The following is a 22,907-nucleotide window of genomic DNA, read 5'->3' as shown; positions in this document are numbered from 1 at the left end:
TGGGTAGGAAGTATTAAGAAGCAACACCGATTAGTTAAGTTTATACATATATAATATATAAAATACAGTACATACATAAATTCATTAACAACACAAAAGAAACATTAAAGCTTGACAAAAATCGTACTTAAATGCATAAATGGAAAGTTTAGTATAAAATGGGACGCTGCGGCATGCAGAGATTATAATAGCTCTTCTTGTCCCAGAAGTCCATGCCCTTCCAGCCGCACCAGCCTTTAATCTGTATGGTAGACAGCTCATCGGCGCCCGTGTAATGTGGATCGAGTATTAGGAATTTCGCCTGTCCCGTCTGTACACAGTAGTCTACGCCGATAATTGTGTGCGCCAGAACGCCGCCTCCAATCATAACAGGTGTGCCCTGGGTCTGAAAGTGCATGGCAAGCTCAGAGGCAATCGTTGAGAGTTCTGCCCCGGAGGCCACATGTAAAATCTTGGAATCAACATTGAGAAATCCCTGCAGACACATGCTCAGCTCTGTGGAACCAATCCATTGCGAGGAGCCCACAAATGAGGCAGGCTTATCGTTAATTTTGTGCAAATATTCCTGAATCTCCAGATGTGTGGGTATTGCACGTTCCGTGTAGCCCTGGAGCAGAAACCACGAGCAGATTGTCTGCAGCGAGCGGTAGGCACAGCCCCAGCCCTTATCCTGAACCTGCTGCTGCAAATAGTGATAGTAATGATAGTTGCCATTAACCAGATACTCCTTGCCATCCGTCACACCGCTGGGCCGTACACCCAGGTGTGTGTTAAGTAACGGTGTCCAGGTGGACGCATCTGTTGCCACAATATCGCCCTGGAAGCGACACTGGTTGGCGCGCCTAAAGTAGGGACGAGTGGCGGGCAATGCGAACTGTCGATGGAGTCGCTTGCGTTTCTCCTGCACACTTGGTTCGTCGTCGCTTAGCTCTTCCAAATACGCACAGCTCAGAAAGTGACCAAACTCTTGGGGATAAAAGTGATAGCTGCGTGGAACCAGAAGTTTCGGATTCGCAGCAGCCTCCTGCTCCGTAAGTCGCTCCGTGAGACACTGCTCAAAGAGACGCAAAGATCGGCAGATGCTTTCGATGAGCACATCATACAGACGCAACAGCTTTGTCTTTTTGCACAGTATGGCCATTGCCTCCAATTCCAGTGGCACCTGCACCTTACTGGGTTCCTCATTTGTTATGCACATGCTCAGGGCAGGATGCGGAGCAGCATCACCTGCAGCCGGCTCACGTGTCCGACAGCGCAGTACATCAATGTTGATAACATCATAGGCACAGCCTACAGCACCATAATGCTTGTATAGCTCCGGTGCAGACGCCACTGTTTTCTTCTTGTTGCCGCTTGGGGTTTCAGCTGGGATTGGAACTTCAGCGATGAGATGCTCAATTAGAGAGTCGCTGTTGAAGCTCTTGTGCTGGGTGCCACAGTTGCTGCTCACATAGATTTTTGTTTGGGAGACATTGAACACTAGACTGCCGTCAGCCACACGCTTGCGCAGCACATGCATCTCCTTGGCTATAGCTTCTGGTGTGGGCAATGTATGCAAATAGAAGCCACATTTCAATCTCGTAAAGCAGAAATCGTTGAATAGCTGTGGTGCCTCCATGACTTCATATGGCACATGCTCCAACTTGCCGTGCACCAAGAACGAAGCCCTTAAGCCCACCAGAGTGCCCAGTTGACATTGGAGCACTATTGGATTATCCGTTATATCCACCGATGAAATGACCTCGTTTAGATGCGCTTCTGTGTCGGAGCAGTCACCAAATTTGACCAAACCACACAGATCCAGCTCGGCCGGGAATTTGTGCTGTATATGCTCATAGCTCAGTTGACCTACGCTGGCCTCAACATTGAAACTCAAGAGCAGCAAGGTGCCGTCGCCATAGAACACGCCATATAAACAACCGCTGCACTGCAGCTTCACCCGCTCCAGCCGCTGCAATGATTATGGTGAAAATAACAGGCCAACTATTAAATTCATTTAGACACTTTACCTTAAGCAGAAATGACGATATTCTTAATTTGGGAAGCATTTCCTTTGAAAACTAGGCGTGAAATTACAGTATTCGGGGTACAAACTGCACAGCTGGCAAATGTGCTATCGATAGACATGTTATCGCAGTGCAGTGCAACTGCAATGCCTATCGACAAACAGTGTGACCAAGCTTCATCACACTTATCGTTATGGCGCTTAATAATGTCACAAAGCCAAATATTCAAATACGTCAATTAAAAAGTATTTCCCATACACACATATAACATTTATTTAATATAATATATATTGAATTCGGCATAGATTATAGATTCGCAAAAAACGCCTAAGTATTAGACTGAGCAAGAAGCTTTATGTTATGTACGTTTTTTAGCATAACTTCACTCAATTGTTACCAGCACGGCGCATTCATTATCCTTTTTTTTTTTGGCGTTCTCGTTCTTTTTACTAAACGTTAATTCTATTAATGTTATACATTTATATATACAAAATACAATGTTCATAATTGTGTGTTATCGCTCTTACATACATTCCTAGTACTTTCGGTTTTACTGGAATATCTTGCTCATCTTCCTTTTTTTAGATTCTTTACTAATTTACAATAAGTATTATGCAATTTGTTAGATACGAGACTACAAACTACTAGTATTTTTTCACAATTCTCTATTTTTTTTTTTTTTTTTTGCTAATTTAGTTTCGTGTTGCCCAAAGAACGCATTTATCCATATTTTCAATACAATCCCTTGAATACAGTTATCAAACTCCTGCGGCTATCTTGTTCCTTTTCCTTGCTATCGTTCCTTTAAGTTTGTAAATATTTACGTTGCACATTAAGATAAAACGCTAAACATGAAATTTAAAACACAAACATCCATTTCTGTGGCGCTACTTTTTTTGCTTGGCAGACAAAGTTGCGCTTGTTGCTGTTGCTGTAGCTGTAGCTGCAGTTGCCGTTGTTGATGGTGTTGTTGTTGTTGTTGTTATTGCCATTGGTTCCTTGCGTCCCACAGCTATTGGAACAGCACTAACGCCAAATGGTCTTGTCGTTGTAATCGAAGATTTTTTGGACGCATCGGATTTAGCTGCAATAGAAACTGGTAAGCTTGTTGTTTAAACTTGGGAGCTGTAGAATTACCTTGCTCGACCTTTTTAGGCTTATCCAGCTGTTGTTCTTTGGACGACGGCTTTTCCAGCGTTTGTGTGGGCGACGACAATGATTCACCCTCCGCATACTCTTCAATAGCCGGCATAAATCCCTCAGATACGCTGCTACTGTCCTGTGTACTAGTAGGCGAATCCTTCTCCTCTGCAATGCGTGGCAAGAGCTCACAGCTGCTGCTGGGTATTGCCACCACATTGTTCGTTGTTTGATTATCAGCTGCAACTGATGCTGTTCCTGTTGCAGCCACTGACGTCGTTGTTGTCTGTCTTTGTGATTCCTCAGAGCTGCTGTTACTTGACGGCTGATGCTGCAGCTGCTGCTGTGCGACACCAGTTCCAGCTCCAACTCCAACTCCAGCTCCATTTCCAGGACCACCTGCTGATGGTCGCCAAGTGCTTGCAACCACGCGTTGATGCTGATGCTGTGTCTGCTGCTTAATGGGCGGTGAGCAGCATAATGGCGATATTTTCGTCTCGGCACTACGTGGATGCAGTCGATCAGGCGACAATGCGCGACGCAATAGTGGTGAACTTGGCTCCGCTGATTTAGTGCGTGCGAATCCCGCCTTCTTGCTGCTAGCACTCACGGCTGTTTGAAGCGTGGGTAACGTGCTGCCCGGACTATACGATTGCGTGGTATTGGAGGCGCCAGGTTGGTGACCCACCAGCGGAAAGGCTAATGGCGATGGAGATCGAGTTGGTGACGATGGCAGCGGTGAAGGTGACGGAGTACGCGCTAGTGGTGACAGTGGAATATGGCCAACAGACTTGCGGCGATTGGGCAACGCGTTGCTGCTCGAAGTGTGCAGTGTTTTGAGGCCTCCACCAGCTGCTCCGCTGGCTGTTGATCCGCCAGCGCCTGTGGCTGCCGCGTGCAGCTTGTGCTTTAGACCATGCAACGTCGACGGGCGCTGATATAACTGCGGCACGACACCAGTGGGTGAAACTAAATAAGAAATGATTGAATATATAAAATGCTCTTCTCTGTCCTAAGTGAATCAACGCACCTGGCACATTACCCACAGATGTAGCGCTATTGCCAACAACAGCACCCACATGTGGTAGCAGGACAACTGGACTGGACGGCGGCAGTGGCAGTTGCACGCTCAAAGCAGCGACCGGTGCAGAAATTATTGTATTAGTTGCATTGCTATTTGCAGTGCCATTGCCATTGCTATTTGAACCGGTGGGCGTGTTGGGTGACGATGAAGAGGGTGAAGTGGATTGAGATGAGGAGTTGGCTGCCGATTGATAGCAACTGCTGCTGTGATACGAAGAGTCCAGCGGTGAGAGATTGCGCGCATGGGGTGTGGTGGGTGAACTGGTACCAGCCGAGTACTGCAATAATACAAATAGTGATAAAACAGATTTCTATTGCCATCCATTTGTTTAGTTGCAACTCACCTGTTGCATCTCGGCATTGGCACGTTTGCTGCTTATGCGTCGGAACAATGAAGTCTTACGTTTCTTGTCATGTTCCCGCTTCGTTTGCTTCTTCTGACGATTGAGGCCCTTCTTGGCCAACTTGCTTTGCATGAGGTCACGCTTACGTCCACCGCTCTGAATACTTGTGTGCTCCAACGGTGTAGCACGTAGGGTGACATGCTCACCACCGCTGAGAAGAAGCTGCAGCACCTGGGTGTGGAACAAACCCTGTACAGGCTCGCCGTTAACATGGGTTATGAGATCGGCAGGCCGGAGACCAGCCTCAAATGCTGGACTGCCCTCATCGACGGCCATGACCAGATGATGCATGGTATAGAAGTCCGTATCGCCATAATACACACGGATAGTGTGAACGGTAAAGCCAAATCCTCGTGGCCCGCGACGTATGATGATAGGCGGCTTGAGATTGGTGACCAGCGGCGAGAGCTCTCGACACGGCGACGTATCCCTTGAGCTGGCTGTGCTCGAACCATTGCCACCACCACCAGCACTGCCAGGTGATTGAATGCCGCACAGCTGTGCTGCCAGTTGTGTGTTATCCATCGAGGACATTAGGGAAAGACCCAACGCTGACGCGGATTTGACAATCGATCGCGAACGATGATGCTTGACACCAAAGGAGGAGGGTCCGCTGCTGCAGCTGCCGTCCATAGATTTTGGCTGATGGTGCAGCGCCAATGGCGATTGTTCACGTATATTCATGTTCTCCGTTGAGGAGCTGCCAGCACTGATGGTCTCATCCTCGATGGAGATGGAAAAGCGTGGCAATATATCACGGGCACAGACACCCTTGCGCTTTCGATTGATTTGCGGCGAGAAGTCATCGCTGTCCGTTTGCGAACTCTCTGGTGTGCTGCGCGAGAAGCTGCTCACGCTCGTCGGCTGTGGCGTTGCTGTCGACGACTGTGTCGGTGGTGGCGGTGTTGCCGGTGTGCTAATGATAGTCGTTGTATTCGGTGGCATGCTGTGACGTTGCTGCAAACGCACCGCAGCAGGCGTTGGCTGTTGCAAATAATGCTTGAGCATACGCAGCTCAGCATCGTTGCCAATGGTCACGTTGTGCAGCAGTTCCGGTAAGAATTCCGTATCCGGCGTGGAGGGCACCTTCAGACAGCTGGACGAGAGCTGCGACAAAAGAGAATTACATTTAGATTTCAGTAAATTTAAGAAAATAAAAGACAAAATTCTGTACGCCAACGTCATTCTTCTCTACTTACATCCAGTTTACGCAATTGCGGCGTATTCAAGAACTTGTTAACCACGCCCTCTTGTCCCGCATTTAATGGCTTGACTTTGGGCATCGCTCCCGTTGCAGCTGTCGTCGCCATTGCCGATGTTGGGGCTGTTTCCTGAGCACGCGATGGCAACGTTGTCATCGTTGTCGTCGCCTTGACGCTGTCTGTTGTTGTTGCTGTAGCGTGACGGGACCAGCTATAATGCTGCTTCCGATATTGCGGTGTATAGGAATTGAAGCTGCCAAAGACGGGCGTATCATCAGTATCATCGGTATCCTCGCCACCAAGATCGTGATTGTAGCGATCCATGCGAGCTATGGAAAATAACTTTTTAATATGCAATTATTACGTATATTTCGGGCAACTTACTGTCAAAATAGCTGGTATCATCCTCGTGTGACAATTGCGGCACAAACTCAGCCTTTTGTCGGAGCAGCGAATTCCAGTCCATACCCTGAAAATAGAAATGCTCCTTCACCTCTAATGCGCCGGTCTGAGTGCCCAATCGATCTCGCGGATTCTGCTGCAACAGCTGTGATATAATGTCCTTGGCTTCTGATTGCACGGGCCAATCCTCGCTATCGGGCCACTCGATGTCATCGTTTACGGTATGTGCAAACAGTTCCTCAGCGGTCTCACCAAAAAATGGCACACATCCAATGAGAAACTCGTACAATATGATGCCCATGGACCACCAATCAACGGGTTTACCGTAACCCTGTCGCAAAATCACCTCGGGTGCTATATACTCGGGAGTGCCGTACACCTGGAGGATAATATGAAAATAAGCAACAAGAAAGAAAGATCATCTTCGGCACGCCAAAGATTTAATACCCTTGCACAGCTCTGTCTCATCCAATCATGATTGACCAACTTCAAACATTCATAACTTTGTTTATAGTAAACCGATTTTCAAGCGGAATGTCATTTTGATCATGGTTTGGCTTCAAAATTCATTCTGTATTCAAATTTTATTCATTTAAAAAAAAAAATTATTTTTTGCTAAAATTCGATTTTAATGGTAAGGGTACCCCCTTTAAAATTTTTAAAATTGAAAATTTTAAATCTCAAGTTTTTACTTTTAATCAACTCCTTATATCGTAATTAGTATAAATCAACACTTTTAATTTGATTTTGAGACGTTTCCTTTTTATGTAAAAAATCATGTCAAAATAAACAAAAATTTGGACTTGTAAAGTTACAAGATCCAATGTCTGTTCAACTTCAAAACGTCATAACTTTGTCAAAACTAAACCGATTTTCAAGCGGAATGTCATTTTGATCATGGTTTGGCTTCAAAATTCATTCTGTATTCAAATTTTATTCATTTAAAAAAAAAATTATTTTTTGCCAAAATTCGATTTTGATGGTAAGGGTACCCCCTTTGAAATTTTTAAAATTAAAAATTTCAAATCTCAAGTTTTTACTTTTAATCAACTCCTTATATCGTAATTAGTATAAATCAACACTTTAAATTTGATTTTGAGACGTTACATTTTTCTGTAAAAAATCATGTTAAAATAAACAAAAATTTGGACTTGTAAAGTTACAAGATCCAATGTCTGATCAACTTCAAAACGTCATAACTTTGTCAAAACTAAACCTATTTTCAAGCGGAATGTCATTTTGATCATGGTTTGGCTTCTAAACTCATTCTGCATTCAAATTTTATTCATTTAAAAAAATAAATTATTTTTTGCCAAAATTCGATTTTGATGGTAAGGGTACCCCCTTTGAAATTTTTAAAATTGAAAATTTTAAATCTCAAGTTTTTACTTTTAATCAACTCCTTATATCGTAATTAGTATAAATCAACACTTTAAATTTGATTTTGAGACGTTTCATTTTTCTGTAAAAAATCATGTCAAAATAAACAAAAATTTGGACTTGTAAAGTTACAAGATCCAATGTCTGATCAACTTCAAAACGTCATAACTTTGTCAAAACTAAACCGATTTTCAAGCAGAATGTCATTTTGATCATGGTTTGGCTTCAAAATTCATTCTGTATTCAAATTTCATTTAGAGATTTTTTGTTATTTTTCTACCATTATAGCCATGGTTAAATGTTTATGGTTGGGGTCCCCCCTCTTTATATCGTAACATATGTACATACCTGCTTATCGGAAAACTGTCGCGTCTCCGAGTCAATGTAGCCCTCATACAAATTGGTAGCCAACGACATGAGACCCATCTTGGAGAGACCAAAATCGGTGAGCTTAATGTGACCCAGGGCCGTGATTAACAAATTGTCCGGCTTGAGATCGCGATGGACAATGCCATAGCTATGCAGATACTCAACGGCTAATACTGTTTCGGCAAAATAAAAGCGTGCCATGTCTGCTGGCAGCGGTCCGATATTCTTGAGCAGCGTGCCGCAATCGCCGCCCTCGACGTACTCCATGACGAGGCATAGGTGCTTCTTTGTCTCAAAGGAGCAGTACATGCTAACCACAAAGGGATTGTCCGCAAACGACAATATATCACGCTCGGCAAACACCTGTTCCACCTGATTGCGCAATATGAGATTATTTTTGTTGATTTTCTTCATTGCAAAGCGCTGGCGTGTCGTCTTGTGCTTCACCAGATACACAGCGCCATAGGCGCCATTTGAGATCAGCTTGGCAATGTCAAAGTCATTTTCATGCGGCAACGGTTGCTGTTGTTGTTGTTGCTGCTGCAGCTGCTGCTGTTGTTGCTGTTGCTTAGCAGCTGCCTCTGATGATGCGTTGAGTTGGCTTATTGCCAATGCAAAACTCGGCGTCGACTGGCCATCACAAGCCACCGGTGTCTGCGGCGGTTGTTGTGGCAACATTGGCTGTGGTGTGCAACTGCCGCTGCCCCCAGAGTTCGCACCATCCAAAGTTATCGTATCGAGCGTCAGGCTGCTCAACTGTTTGGCCGCACAGGTCAGCGGAGAATTGAGTAGCAATGCACCAGGTTGTGATTCTAGCAGCTTCTCTCCTGTCACCTGCTCTGCGCAAGCTTGTTGCGTCTCCCGAAGCTCTTGTTGCAACTCCGCAATGGGATCGCGATTTAGGCCTAGCTTGTGTATAATGTATTGCGGTATATCGGCCTTAATCACGGGCATGGCCTTGGCATGTCCTTCGGCAGCCTCCAACAGTTCGTAGAATTCCTGCGGATCAAATTCAAGACATTCCAACAAACGCGCTGGGCGTGAAATGATTAACAGCAACTTTTTTATTACGCCGCTCAATTCGGCAGCAGCCTCCGGGGATTTCTCCTTCGTCTCCAGCAGCAATCTCTCCAAATTCTCGCTCAGCTCATAGAAATACTGTGCGGTTATCAGCTTAGCCTCTGATTTGTGCAGGCAATCGCGTGCCATTTCCAATACCTGATGATGCACAAAACTGAAAAGAGAGACCTCCACATTAGTAAGGAAACCTTTTTTTGTATAAGAAAACTATGTTTTTTATGCTTAAGCTTATAGCTCTTATTTGCAATTCCTGATTGACTGTGGTAATACTTACCGCACAATTGGTTGTGAGTCGCGAAAACTGTTGCATGCAGCGCTTTTGTTCTCATTGATGAAATGCTTTAAACGTTCCTCCATTTGCTGCGTTGCTTTGGGAAAGCGTTCCTTATAAAGCGTATTCATGACCGCAATCTCGCTGTCCACAACGGGTGAGCGCGATGGACTGGACAGCGAACGCGATCGTGGACGAAAATAGGGGGACAAGCGGCCGCCTGCATTGCCCGGCATGGATGTCATTGAAGCATTGGCGCTGTTGTTGCCACTCCCACTTCCACTGCCACTCCCGTTGCCGCTGCAGGCGACGTTTAGATCGGCACAGCAATTAACGCAAGCGATCGGTGGCTTCAATGGTTGTGGCTGCACCTGTCCGAGCTTTGGTGCATGCTGTGGTTGTGTATTGTGCGTGGCCAGCAATAGGGCACAATGCTTGGGACAATGCTGCTTCAAATGCTCCGCACAACAGGCGCCAGCGGCAACAGCGGCTGCATCCTCATGACCAGGTGGAATGTTGTGCGTCAAATGGTTAAGCGCCTCCTGACTGGAGCATTGAGACTGAAAAACAAAACAAAATGTACAAATGAACAACTAAATATTTATTTGGAATTTTTCCTCTACTCTAAATGTTTAGGTGAGACATTTAACGGCCACTAAATATATAATTTCAATCTTCACAACTACTTAATATTTATTCCTAATTTTCACTACCATATTTTTTAATTTTTACTACCTCCAAATATTTATTTAAAGTTTTTACTACCACATAATATTTGTTTGGAGTTTTCACTATCACTAAATATTAAGCTGAACATTCTAATGGCTATTATTGAAGATTAAACCTGCTTACCGATAGATTAGAGCTGCCTGGCGTGGTGCCGTAGCCCGAGGAGGGCAATGATGCCACCGACCAGCGTCTGCCGTCAACGACGCCGCGACATGAGGCGATGCGTTTGATGGGCGCAAATGCAAAGGGCATGGGCGAGTTGAGACGTGGACTGTCCGCTGGACTGGCCGAATAGGGCGAGTGGGCACGTGAGCCAACGGCAACAGCGGCTGCATTGGTGACCAAGCTCAGGCGATGATGAGCCACACCACCGGAGCTACCAGCACCGCTACCCGAAGCCGAACCACGCATGACCACACCATGTAAATGATGATGCTTGGACAGGGCAATGCCGCTGCCAGAGCGCGATATATTGAGGCCTGACGGAGCCACCGATGATGCAGCAGTTGGCACAGGAGGCGCCGGTGGATTGTATAGCTCATGGCGAAAATAGTTGCCAGTCAGACAGGGCGCCGACTTTCCCAGCGAGGAGTGACGCATTCGCAGCAAATTGGATGCTTCTATGAAACACAACAGAAAATCAATTAATAAAAATTCAGTTTCCAGATTCTTTGCCAACTTACCGCTGCCAACAGCGCGCATGGAGTTGGTGTGCTGCTGATAGGAGATCTTGCGCAACAATGCCGTGTAGCCGCGTGAGTGTAGCGAGCTCGAGCTGCCCGACAGGCCGCCGGATGAGCTCTTGGTCAGATTGAGATTACGCATTAGCGAAGAGCCATTGTTGCTATTATCAATGCCAAGTTTAGCTGGCGATGCGGGCAGCAATTCAACGCCACTCGCATTGGATGAACAGACGGATGTGGCGGCTGTTAAAGCTGCAGCAGCTGCGGCTGCCTCCTGATCGGAATCATCAAAGATGAGCACGCGTGCCGAGTAACTGGACTGTGGACGTATGCGAGACAGATTGCCCGAGTTTAATTGACGTTTGGCCACTGGACTGGCGCCGCTGCTGCTGCTATTGATGCTATTGGTCAAGTCACAAATGGCGCTCGCATCGCTGGCATCAATTTCGCTGGCAATGCTGCGATTGATGAACTCCTGTGCCTCCTGCTCCTGTGTTAATTCGTCGCGTTTTTGTGGTGTTGATGTGGAGATTTTCTTGCTGCATGTTGGGTTGGTTGTTGTTGTTGTTGCTGTTGTTGTTGTGGTTTTTGTCGCTCCTGATGAGGACGTAGATGACGAGGACGTGGACGACGACGACGATGACGACGACGCTGTCGTTGATGTAGACGCTAACGTCTCCTGACGACTCATGATCTTGTCTCTGCTTTGCTGAACGCGAACGCTTAACAGATTTGTTGCATGTTGTTGCTGCTTCTGCTGTAGTTGCTGATAAATGTACTATTATTATTGCTGTTGTTGCGACTTGGCATGGCTGCTGTTGCTGCTGTAAGTGACCAAAAAGAATAATTAGCGTATATCTAACAATGTCACTCCAAGCGCCCCAGACACTGGCAATTGATTTGATAAACATACACATACACACATAACACACTAAAAATTTGAAATAATTTGTTTGTTCTTGTTATTTTTATTTTTGTTGAATTTTCATTTTCACACACGTCAATGGAAATTTCAATATATGTAAATATACATATATGTATATATGTAAATACATACATAGATAAAGAAAATAGTTCAGCTACTGAAAGAGTGATCACAAAAATATACAGTGTGCAAATAAAGTGCTCGCACGGCTGCTATTTTTAAACTTTATTGACTTGAAAAATTAACATGTACAAGGTAAAAATAATATAAATGTTGTTGCACATGTGTTTTTTTATTTTATTATACGCAATTTGTCCAATTTGATAGTTAATCTGGGCTGTTTCTGAACAATCTCAGCTAATAGAGACTTTGCACGATAATGCATAAGAATTAAGCATATACTATAGTAAGGCAGCTAAACCTGATTTAATCAAAATTGTTTATATCTGTCACTCAATTGTGTTCTTATTCAATATTTGGCATATGACTAGTTAAGTTTTTGTAACAAAAAGCAAGCTTTGTTAAATACCTTTACTCGATTTCGTTAAAACCGACTTAAGCTGTCGTATAAACTCGCTATTCAGTGTCACAAAATTCTTGGAAAACATTAGCCAAATTTTACTTGTGGGAATACCTTTAATATATTTATATAAAATAATATACATATATACCGATTCATTCAAATTTAATTTAATGACGCGAGTATATACACAAAACAATTTATATACATACATATATGAGAATTACTGTAATTACAAACAAAAGGCGCAACAGCACACCATGGACTGGCAATAATTACTGAGGGTGGGGAGTGTAGGCACAGAGTGTAGGGTATACAGAAAGGTGCTCAGAACGTCTACTGTTTTTGCGGCTACGGATCGGTAGTTGTCGTAGTCACGACGACGACGTCTGGTCTGCGGTTATCAGTTAAGTGTTGAGTTTGTTTTTATTTTATTTATGTATGTATTTTTAGTGTCACTTATTTACACACACATATATACACATAACTGTGCCTGTCTCTCTCTCCCTCTCTCTTACTGTGTGTGCGTATAAATTTGCCTCCCCCACTGTATTTGTTTAAATTTTGCTCGTACGATAATTGAATTTGTTTTATGTTTTCACTTTGCCAAGTGGTGTGGTTCGTGGCGTCAAGGGCAGTTGGGGGCATACTTGAAGGATTTGGCGCACAATAAAGGAAAAGTCGAGTTAATTGCGTTCACAGGCGCAACAACAACAGTGACACATACATTTGTCATTCAGCGGCTACTGCTTCACACCTTAAAAGCAAAGGGAATACATCCTTGTTGTTGTTGTGCTCCAAACACAGGGCGTGTGTGTGTGTATGAGTACGAGTGTGTGCTGGTCGGTGGTCTCCTTGTGGGCTGCCCACTGACTGCCTTGTACGCACACGCACACACATACAAATGCACAGACACGCACTCTTGGTCCCACTCACACTCGAACAGAGAGTGTGGGGCAACAATTGATTGTTACACACACGTTACATGCACTTTATATATTTTGCACATTACATGATATATGCAGCAAATATCGCGGATTCGCACACTCACGTGCACCGCACGCACAACAACAAACAACTATTTATTAAATATGGATCTTAATAAGCAACCAGAGCGACGAAAAATCGTTGTAAAATTATCAATTGGTTTTTATATGATACGGTCACACCCGACTAACTGAGTTGGGGATGATAAGAAATGTGAAAACGATAGTAGCCACAGCGATATATCGCTCAATGTGTATCGACTAAATCATCGAACTCAGCGACGAACAATTAATATCCGATTATTTAAATATTTATTTGTACTTGAATAAAAAATGAGGAATCATTTTGTACATTTACTAATTTTGTTTATTACGTTTTCTTTTTTGTTATAGAGAAATGTAAATTAATTCGCATTGCTTATTATCATCATTATTTAAAATAATCTGAATAAAAAGCAAAAATTTATCATTAATGAGAATATAGGTATATATATATATATATCAAGCAACGATCGTTAGCCATAATTCATATTTGTACTATGCGAGGTCTGGTAAGCGCTGGATATGTTCTTCTGGGACGACGATTGCTGCTGTTGTTGCGTGTGCTGCTGATCTGCGGCAAGATGATTATTCTCTTGGCACCATTCGACAAAATCATCAATAAGCACTGGCCAAGCCCCCTCTGAATCATAGTTGCTCATGCGATCATCAATATTGGTGGCAAAGTCCAGGAGAAGGTTCCAAGTGTCCCTTGAAATGGCTCGCTTATGTTTCTCTTCGAGAAATTTACACCAGATGCCCAAGAATTTGAAGCGATCACTGAGCACTATACACCAGTATGCAATGGCCATTTCCAAATCAATGCCTTTCTGACCCGGATCCTTTGCATAGTTGAAAGTAAAATGATAGAAATCTTTAAATTTGCCCGCATCATTCAATTCCTGTTCCAGTAATGGCAATTTCGACTTCAGCTTCTCAATGCTATCTGTGCCCAGGTCACACATGCCATTAATGAACTCATCACGAGAAAATTCGCACTGTACTTCAGCATGAAACTTCCAGGCAATGATCAGCACCAGTTTCGAGTCTGGGCTGAGTTCCAAATCCTCTAGAAATCGTATAACACCTTGTGAACTGATCTTTTGAGCATCACTTGGATCCCGATAGCGCATAAACAATTGCTCGATACGCTTGCGATCTAGCTCCCGATAATAGTATTCGGGATTCTGGAAATAGTTATCGCTAGCCAAATCCATTTTCCAATCATTCTGTTGCAGGCAGAAAATGGCCGTCTGTTCGCCAGTTTGTGTTAGCGAAATGAATTTTTTCACCTTGTCACGGTGTTGGCTTGACTTTAGTTTATTCTGCAAAATTCAACAATATTAGTGGATGACTAGTACATACATAAGTACATATATATTTGCAGACACAGTCACAGTAATTACGAATTGCATAAATACAGCAACTACAACAACAATTTGTGCGTGCGCTGGCGCTTGTGTGCAAGAAGAAGGCATCACCATATCACCGTTGGCAAGCAAAACAAACACTCAAGCCACTGTGCTTAAATTCGCAATCAATGCAAGCTCTTACTGACATGTTAAATAAAATTTCTGCACTTACCATGGTTTATTTATTGTATTATATTTGTTATTATTTACTAAATATTATCAAAGTTTTCTCTGCGTTTTTGTTTCGACCAACGAAACTCAGAGATGCCTTAGATATCGATTATTCGCATCGATATGGCAGCACCACATTGCTATCGATAACTTACATCTGACTCAGTATTGATTTTCAGAGTAGCAAAAACAACAACAGTGAATAATAAGAAAACAAAGTAGACGAAAACATTTAGTGTAAAAGGACGCATAAAACAGCCATATGCATTCCTTTAGGCTGCTTCTTGTGGCGCTATGCGCTGTCGTTGTCCACGGCAGCGACATTACAAGCATTGTATTTGGCGATATTAAGGAAGGCGTTGTGGCAGCTTTTGGCGACTTTAATTCCGATGAACTTACGGACATATTCGTCATACGGGACAAAAGAAAAACGCTTCAAATACTCTTTGGTATGTTCGTAATGGCAAAGATGCTAGCTTTAAGGATATATTAAAGTTGTGTAAATCAATAGAGCTTTAACTCCAACACTTTGAAGTGGGATATCATCATTTGCATAGTTTATATCACAGCTTATGACGATTTAAGTGAAATCGTGAAATCAGTTACACTCCACTTATAAACACTATTTTTTAAATTTGAACTCCTCCATATTTAAAATTGTAGTACATCGCTTTAAATTTTTTTTTCATTTTTAATAAGACTGTTATAAATACTTGACAAAAAGTGTGGTCGAGATTTTTGTTAAATTGATTTTAGCTGCCTTATAAACATGGTAATTACGAATGTCTGTCTGCATAAGCGAATCTATCTAGAAAGCCGTAGTAGGATCACCCATATATAATATTAAGGGCTAAAGTTTTCCATTAATCGTTTAGAAATTAAACTTTGAATTACCTTTTCACCAGATAGATTCATCTTAAGAGTCCAGTGGAGCAGATTTAAATATATCACAACTTAAATTATGTTCTTTGCCAGAAAAAAGTTTACTTTGAATTGATGATTTCGTACTATTGATACTAATTTAAAAGTTTCCTGTGATTTTTGTGATAAACAGGTGCTGATACGGAACCCCTACTACATCCTGGACCCATTTGCTATTATAATAATAAGATTATTGTTAGTGTAATACCTGGAGATTTTGATGGTGATGCACTGATGGATGTGCTGGTCAATGTGCAGAGTGGAAATGGCATCTACGACGTTTACATCAATTGGGGCAACACCACCAAACTGAGTTGTTCAGACAAGCCAATCATTCAAACATTTGGCGAAGTAATGGCTCTTGACTTTAACCGAGACATGATTATCGATTTGTATGGTTTGGATACGAATAAGACCCGATGTTTCTGGATATTTAATAACAAACGCGATCCGCCAAGGGCCGTGCATCAAGCGATGCCTACTGGTGGCACAACCCAAACTCTAAGCATTCCCAATGCGAATGCGTATTTGGATTTGAATGGCGACTATCTGGCCGATCTGTTTTTGCAAACGCATAATGCTTACGAGATTTGGTATGCTGTCAACGAGCGTGATGGGCAGGAGAATTTCAGCTATCAGCAGGCGATTCCACTGCAGCTGATTGGCATTAAGGACTATGCCGTGGGTCAAGCAGTTTTCATGGACTTTGAGCTGCGTGGAGTGCAAAATATTGTGTTACCCTTTTGCGTACAGGAAAATTGCCGAAATTCAACGATATTCGTACACGATGGTAACGATTTCAACGATGTACATGTTAATTTTAAGGATCCGCAGGGTGTTCTTTGGGCATTTGTGCCCCCTGTGGCGGATGATGTTTATCTAAAGACCATTACAGCACGAAGTGGAGACTTTAATCTAGATGGTTATCCAGATTTGCTGGTCACACTGCAGCCGTTGAGTGTGGCCAAGCCTGTGATGCAAACGTTTCTATTGGAAAATGTAGCCTGCAAAACGTGCAGCAAGAATTTTAAGCGCACCTTTGAGGTACGCTGGAATGCCCTGGCACCCATGGGAAATAATACAGTAGCAGGTGCCTTCTATGACTTTTACCAGGATGGTGTCCTTGATGTCATTCTCATTGAAAAGAAATCAAATGGAAATTATCGCCCACTCGCTTTTCGTAACACACTCGACTATGATGCCAATTTTGTAAAAGTAATTGTGCTTACTGGACTGGTTAATGCCCAGAATCCCACACCTCGCACACCACTGGGCCGCAAGAAGCTCACCTATGGCAGCAATCTTCCTGGTCCGATTATTACCTATAGCACAACCACACAGGATGGTGATCAGCAAAGTGGCAGCAGTGTCCAGTTACCGCAATCATCATATTTTGCACTTCAATTGCCCTACACATGCTTTGGCTTGGGTCGCACACCCAATTTTGTGGATCAATTGGTGGTTGGTCTCTACAATAGGTTCCACAATTGGACACAGCTCATACCCAACTCGCAGATCATAGTGGTGCCCAAGCCACTGGATCAACCGCAGCACTGGAAAGCGTTGCTCTTTGTAACGCCCAGCAAACTGATCTTAATGAGTGTCATAGCCCTAGGTGGCACTTGTCTAGTAATTGTGCTCATCATACTGGTGCTCTACATTAAAGAGAAACGCGAGGATAGACAGGAGCGTTTGCAAGAGTCACACAGATTCCATTTCGATGCAATGTAAGCAATTTAAAGGAAACATTAGTAATGTGTTTTGTCAACTAAGCAGTTGCTTTATTTTATTATATTTTTCGTTTTGTAATTAACATATATTCCCACATACCTAAGTTCTTTTAAACTGTGCAAAAACAACAAATCTAGGTTGGTTCTACACAATGTTTATGTACACACTTTGAAATCTCAAAAAATAAAGCCGTACCTAGAACCAGCTGGGATTGCGCATAATAATTGTATAATATATAGTTTAAAACATGTGATAAAATAAAAAAAAAATCCAATGAATATGATTAATTATATCAAGCCGTTTCATTCTTTTTTCGGTTTTTAAAAAAGTTGACGTAGCAGTGGATTATTATGCAGTTAAATTTCCCTAGCTCATAATCCCTAATTTAAATTTAGCAATCGAACTTTTATTTGTATATCCCAATCATCCGATTTGTTTAACTATAGTTTCTTGGAATTTAACAAAGAATTCTTTGGTTAGATAATATGCTGAATAAATAGCACCTACTGAAGTGCAGCAAATGCCAAGCGGATGGTCAATTTGCGAATTTTAATAATTTTGTATTGGGTAATTCGATCTAGGAAAATTTAACTGAATTGTCGAAGAGATTATTTGAATATAGAAAAATGTGAAATGCTTGTAAAAATTATGATAGTGCCATATCTCTACACAAAATACATCGGATTCATTTTCATAAACTCTGGATTAATCAAACGACGTTTGTATTCTTCCTGTGGCGAGCGTGATAGTCGAGTTCTGCAAATAAGAAAACAATAAGCAATCACTTAGGATGGACTTAAATCACATAAGAACTTATGTTTCACTGACCCGGAGATGTAGACACGGCCACGTGCGGCAGCCAAATGAGCCAGATACGCCGGTGCCGGATATGATACGGAACGATTGCAACGCGGGAACATGTGGCACAAGTTATAAGTCAATTGTTGCAATAGATCAATGTCTAAATTTCCAGTGTTCTCAATTACATTGTAACGTGTAGGCTTGGCGGTACCCTGTATAGACTGATGGCTAACCATAAAGAATTGCATCTCGTTTGGATGCACAATAGTGCGATCGACAACTGTGCCTGGATCCACATTGTTGAATTTATTTCTTGGATGTGGCGTACCCAGTGGAAAGAAGCGTGTGTGATGACGCTTCACAACAATCACACAGCACATTTTGGGTTTAATGCCCAGCTGTAAATAAATAATACAAAAAATTATAATCACTTTCTTTTACAATTTTAAATGCTACAACTCTGTCATCACTATTTTAGAATTCTTAGTCATAGGTTGTTAGGACTGCGAGTATCTCACCTTGGAACAGGCCGCGTAAATGCCCTTTAACTCCAGATTTTTAATCTTCATAAACTGTCCATCGCTGACACCATCGCGATAATAAATAATATGTTCCGGATAACGCTTATGGTACTGATGATAGACTCGCAAATGTTCGGTAACAATGCCATCCATATCTTCAATTTCCTCCCGAGCACCGCCACCGCCGCCGCATTGTAGTCTATACTGCATGTTGTATGAAGCTCCGAATAGATCATGAGATGCAGCTACGCCGACAACGCTAGGTATGTCACGTTGATCGGGTGATGGATGTGCAACATCAGCACCCAAATACATCACATTGGATAGCTTAGTACGGACATCATCCTTGATCTTGTGATTGATACCATTTAGCTTTGAGTTGACCTTTAATAGAACGTTATCCACCAATTGTGGATTTAGACGACGTTCAAGACTAAATTGTTTAATGCACTGTGTCAATATGCCATGTTGGAGTTCAGCCTTCTGTTTGATAACATCGTATGTGGGACCATTACGCGTCGGTATGATGACAAATACCAAATCATATTTTTTGCCCTTTAGCTCCTTGAAATGTTCATCCAAGTTTCTCTCGTCCCTGAAATTGCGTATATCCGCTTTCGGCTCAAGGCATACGTTGACATTTTTAGCTTGCCTTACAACCTTTTAATTAATTAATTGATTAATGAATGATCACTATAATAAGCAGAATAAAAATGGCACTTACTAGTGATTCCATCTCAGAAAGCTTGCCGTAGGGGATGCGTGAACTGTCACAATTTAAGATAGCCCATTTGTGGGACTTTTCAATGACCTTTAGAAATTGACATCTATCCATGTACCATGACCCATTCATGGGCCCCTTAAAATTGTTGTTTTTGTATTCCAGCTGTGGTGGTGCGAGGCATCGTGTGCTGACCGTGATGAAATCTCCAGCAATATGTATACCAAATCGACTAACAGTGGGATCAGCATTGTGATTGAAATATTGCAATAAATTCATTATCTTATTCTTGCGTTCCGTGGTCGATGTGGCAGCAAACTTGATCATTGCCGAGACCTGATTGACGCCATCTTTGCGCTGTGTTAAATATATAAGATAAGGTCGTATTATGTTTAAGTTGTAAAATAAAAATAGTTTGTTGTTAGATATTATTTTTAATGTTTGCAATAAAAATTTTAGAAAAAAATGTTTAGTTTTTGATTCGTTTAAATTTAAGAAATAAAATAATAATGTAACAAATAATAGTTTATCATTTTCCATGATACTCTATCAAAAAGATGTCTTGGATGCTCTCAAAATTTTATGAATCAATTATCTTTCGACTTTAATTATGTTTTGTAAACTTTTCTTCGCGATTTCTGACTACAACTGGTATTCCCGATATTACTTACATTCAGTGCTTGTCCTTCCTCAATGCGGCACAGTTCGATTGGTAAGTAAATGTTCTTGACTGGAGGCCCAACGTGCAGACACTGCATCTTGGGGTACTGCAGTTTGTAGTTGCGTGAAGCAAAGTATGCCTCAATAGTCATTGTTTTGCCGTCAAGTTCAAATTTCTGGGAACATGCCGGTTGGGCCGAAAAGCCGTTGACCTTGTAGACTCGAGGAGCCGTTGCAAAGCTTTTTGGTGGCTCATAGACGATATTGATGCCCTTAATAAAGGGAATTATGCGCCACAAATCACCATCGGTCAATGTATAATTGCGAAGATCTGATACGCGATTGCCTAGTGCATGTGAAGTGATATATTCAGCCACTGGCACTGCAATCGGAAATGATTTGTGTGAAACGTCCACATTTACAAAGGGCTTATCACCCAGCACGAAACTCTGATAGAGACCGACCAATGCCTCATAGCCATCACCCAGGCTGACACGTGAGCCATTGTCTGAGGTCTTAAAAAAAGAGCGACCAGCGCGTATGGAACGCATGTTGCAGGGCGCGGCAAGTACAACCTCCAGACACTGTAGTGCCCGCATGGGCTTGTCATAGATCTTATCCTTCATATAGCTGCAGATACATTAAGACAATATTCATTTAATCAGTATAGTATTATCTGACTGTTTCAGAATGTTGGTTTTGTCATTATAATTAGTAGTTATTGTTTTGTTTGCTAGTGGGTTAGTGAAATCTACCCACAAAGTAATTTTTTTGTGAATATTCTTTATCTAATTATCTTTTTTTTAGTTTTCAATTATTCCTGCGTAAATTATGCATATGAACGCATAGTCTATATAATTCTTAAATTGTATTAATCAAAGTATATGAAGCTTATATTTTAATTATGGACGAGAGCGCAACAAATTAAGATAATAAATTGTTGGGTTTTAATCTCGTGGCTGTTTTTTTATACAAATTTTGGAGGAAATTTAATAATGGCTTGATATAGAACATGATTTTATTTGGGTATCAACTGACCCAGCCATACTTACTTGTGTAGTGAACTGAGCTCCACTGTGGAATTATCCGTCTCTTTGACCGTAACAGTGTAGTGAACGGTACGGCCATGACGATCGATCACCTATTAATATATAGTTAATAGTAAGATAGACTTTAAGAATAAACAATAAGGACTTGCCTCCACTTCGCCCGAGACGTTGGGCAGCTTCTCCACAGCATAACAAGATTTACGTCCATCGAAAGCAGCAATTTTATTGTTTAGAAATTGAACTCGGAACACTTCAAAGGCATTCCTATAAAACTTTTTGGGACGCTCGGGAGTAAGAGTCACGTCATAGTGGTATGCCACGGATGGCATTTTGCTCATATCTACATCCAAATAATTTACACCACATTGACCAGGTCTTCCCAAAGTGCCACGCGGGATGGTGCCTACTTGCGGTGGTAGTGGAGCAGCAGCTCCTGGGCCACGCTGTTGATAAGCGCCCTGTTGACCTCCCTGTGATCCACGCTGTTGATAACCGCCTTGTTGACCTCCCTGTTGACCTCCGCGCTGCTGATAGCCGCCTGGTTGACCTCCCGGTGGTCCACGTTGCTGATAGCCGCCTGGTTGACCTCCCGGTGGTCCACGCTGCTGATAGCCGCCTGGCTGACCTCCCGGTGGTCCACGTTGCTGATAGCCGCCTGGTTGACCTCCCGGTGGTCCACGCTGCTGATAACCGCCTTGTTGTCCGCTTTGTTGACCTCCTTGCTGTCCACCATGTCCACGTTGTTGTCCACTTTGTTGCCAACCTCCTGGCTGTTGACCTTGGGGACGTTGCTGTCCACCTTGTGCACGTTGTTGTCCGCTTTGTTGCCAACCTCCTTGTTGTTGGCCCTGAGGAGCTTGCTGTCCACCTGGCTGTTGACCTGCACCACTTGTGGATGCTGCCTGACTGGGTGCGGGGGCTGCACGTGGAGCTATAGTGTAATTTTAAAATATAAGCCAATAAAATGCATGACGTGGCCAGCTGATAGTGAAGTGCAAATTACAAGTATTGTGATTCCCCTAAATAACAAAATTCAAACTCTATATTGCTCAATGTAATAAAAAAAAACAAAGACAGGTAATAAAGATAATGATGATATCGGGTAAAAAAGTTACAGGTGCGAAATGTGTGAATCCCCCACAAATAGAAACTTAAAGAACTTGCTGGAATACTACGTATGTATGCATCTCCACAGCCCATTGAATAACCGAGTCGCACACAAAAATAGTATGTATATGTATATATATTGTGCATACATGTATATAAGTGTGTGCACACACTATTTCACCAGCACTGCACTCACTTTGTTGTTGTTGTTGCTGCTGCTGCGGCTGCTGGGGAGCTGGCGCTGCCTCCTCCTTATACTCTGTAATTGCAATTGCGTGTTCATTAAAAAACTTGTTAAATTCCTAGACATTGTCTGTGTTGTGCTCTGCTTGTACTCACTGTTCTTCTTTCCCATTTTTTTGTTGGTAATTTAAGTTGAAATTTTAATCAAAATTCGGAAACTATATATACACTTTTGCGTGTCGACTTTGTCTCTATGTCGAATCGTTCAGAATAAGTTCAATCGAAGGAGTTGTTGATATGTTGCCATATCGATATATCGATAGGTTATTGACGATGATATATTTTTCAGCAAAAGTGGTATTCCTGAAACTGATTCGGATTTGATTTAGATTTGGTTAAAGCAAATCGGAA

General features: G+C 42.5%; 5 protein-coding genes across 9 annotated transcripts; 1 reads left to right on the top strand and 4 right to left on the bottom strand.

Moving 5' to 3' along the window:
• Positions 1-37: 37 nt before the first annotated feature.
• Positions 38-2,134, bottom strand: LOC117787543 (probable Ufm1-specific protease 2). The gene is made up of 2 exons (XM_034626088.1): positions 2,010-2,134; positions 38-1,951 (listed from the first exon to the last, which is right to left on the bottom strand). Exons 1-2 carry the CDS (start codon positions 2,046-2,048, stop codon positions 149-151), a joined length of 1,842 nt encoding a protein of 613 aa, XP_034481979.1. The 5' UTR covers positions 2,049-2,134; the 3' UTR covers positions 38-148.
• A 128-nt stretch (positions 2,135-2,262) lies between these two features.
• On the bottom strand, positions 2,263-11,573 carry LOC117786548 (microtubule-associated serine/threonine-protein kinase 1). The gene is made up of 10 exons (XM_034624866.1): positions 10,750-11,573; positions 10,190-10,686; positions 9,341-9,897; positions 7,966-9,220; positions 6,220-6,616; positions 5,833-6,164; positions 4,574-5,740; positions 4,177-4,507; positions 3,144-4,115; positions 2,263-3,090 (listed from the first exon to the last, which is right to left on the bottom strand). Exons 1-10 carry the CDS (start codon positions 11,438-11,440, stop codon positions 2,894-2,896), a joined length of 6,396 nt encoding a protein of 2,131 aa, XP_034480757.1. The 5' UTR covers positions 11,441-11,573; the 3' UTR covers positions 2,263-2,893.
• A 2,069-nt stretch (positions 11,574-13,642) lies between these two features.
• LOC117788899 (DCN1-like protein) lies at positions 13,643-15,732 on the bottom strand. 2 transcript variants are annotated; one of them, XM_034627836.1, is made up of 2 exons: positions 15,697-15,732; positions 13,643-14,544 (listed from the first exon to the last, which is right to left on the bottom strand). In XM_034627836.1, the coding sequence occupies exons 1-2, from the start codon at positions 15,715-15,717 to the stop codon at positions 13,696-13,698; spliced, it is 870 nt and encodes a 289-aa protein (XP_034483727.1). In that variant the 5' UTR covers positions 15,718-15,732; the 3' UTR covers positions 13,643-13,695. The 2 variants fall into 2 exon arrangements, with proteins under 2 accessions (XP_034483727.1, XP_034483728.1); XM_034627837.1 differs by lacking the exon at positions 15,697-15,732 and adding an exon at positions 14,804-14,940.
• LOC117788898 (T-cell immunomodulatory protein) lies at positions 14,969-17,744 on the top strand. Its single transcript, XM_034627835.1, has 2 exons — positions 14,969-15,251; positions 15,857-17,744. The coding sequence occupies exons 1-2, from the start codon at positions 15,065-15,067 to the stop codon at positions 17,452-17,454; spliced, it is 1,785 nt and encodes a 594-aa protein (XP_034483726.1). The 5' UTR covers positions 14,969-15,064; the 3' UTR covers positions 17,455-17,744.
• LOC117788896 (protein argonaute-2) lies at positions 17,481-22,720 on the bottom strand. 4 transcript variants are annotated; one of them, XM_034627832.1, is made up of 10 exons: positions 22,653-22,720; positions 22,510-22,572; positions 21,858-22,137; positions 21,356-21,719; positions 21,210-21,298; positions 20,169-20,787; positions 19,501-19,854; positions 18,774-19,436; positions 18,283-18,653; positions 17,481-18,210 (listed from the first exon to the last, which is right to left on the bottom strand). In XM_034627832.1, the coding sequence occupies exons 1-10, from the start codon at positions 22,666-22,668 to the stop codon at positions 18,120-18,122; spliced, it is 2,910 nt and encodes a 969-aa protein (XP_034483723.1). In that variant the 5' UTR covers positions 22,669-22,720; the 3' UTR covers positions 17,481-18,119. The 4 variants fall into 4 exon arrangements, with proteins under 4 accessions (XP_034483723.1, XP_034483722.1, XP_034483721.1 ...); XM_034627831.1 differs by having other exon boundaries at positions 21,356-21,723; positions 21,859-22,137; XM_034627830.1 differs by having other exon boundaries at positions 21,356-21,792; positions 21,871-22,137.
• Between the last annotated feature and the right edge of the window lie 187 nt (positions 22,721-22,907).

The sequence above is a fragment of the Drosophila innubila genome (genome assembly GCF_004354385.1).
Source record: "Drosophila innubila isolate TH190305 chromosome 3L unlocalized genomic scaffold, UK_Dinn_1.0 0_D_3L, whole genome shotgun sequence".
Lineage (NCBI taxonomy): Eukaryota > Metazoa > Arthropoda > Insecta > Diptera > Drosophilidae > Drosophila > Drosophila innubila.
The sequence above is the reverse complement of the archived record's forward strand: the minus strand, read 5'-3'. Positions and strand labels throughout refer to the sequence as shown.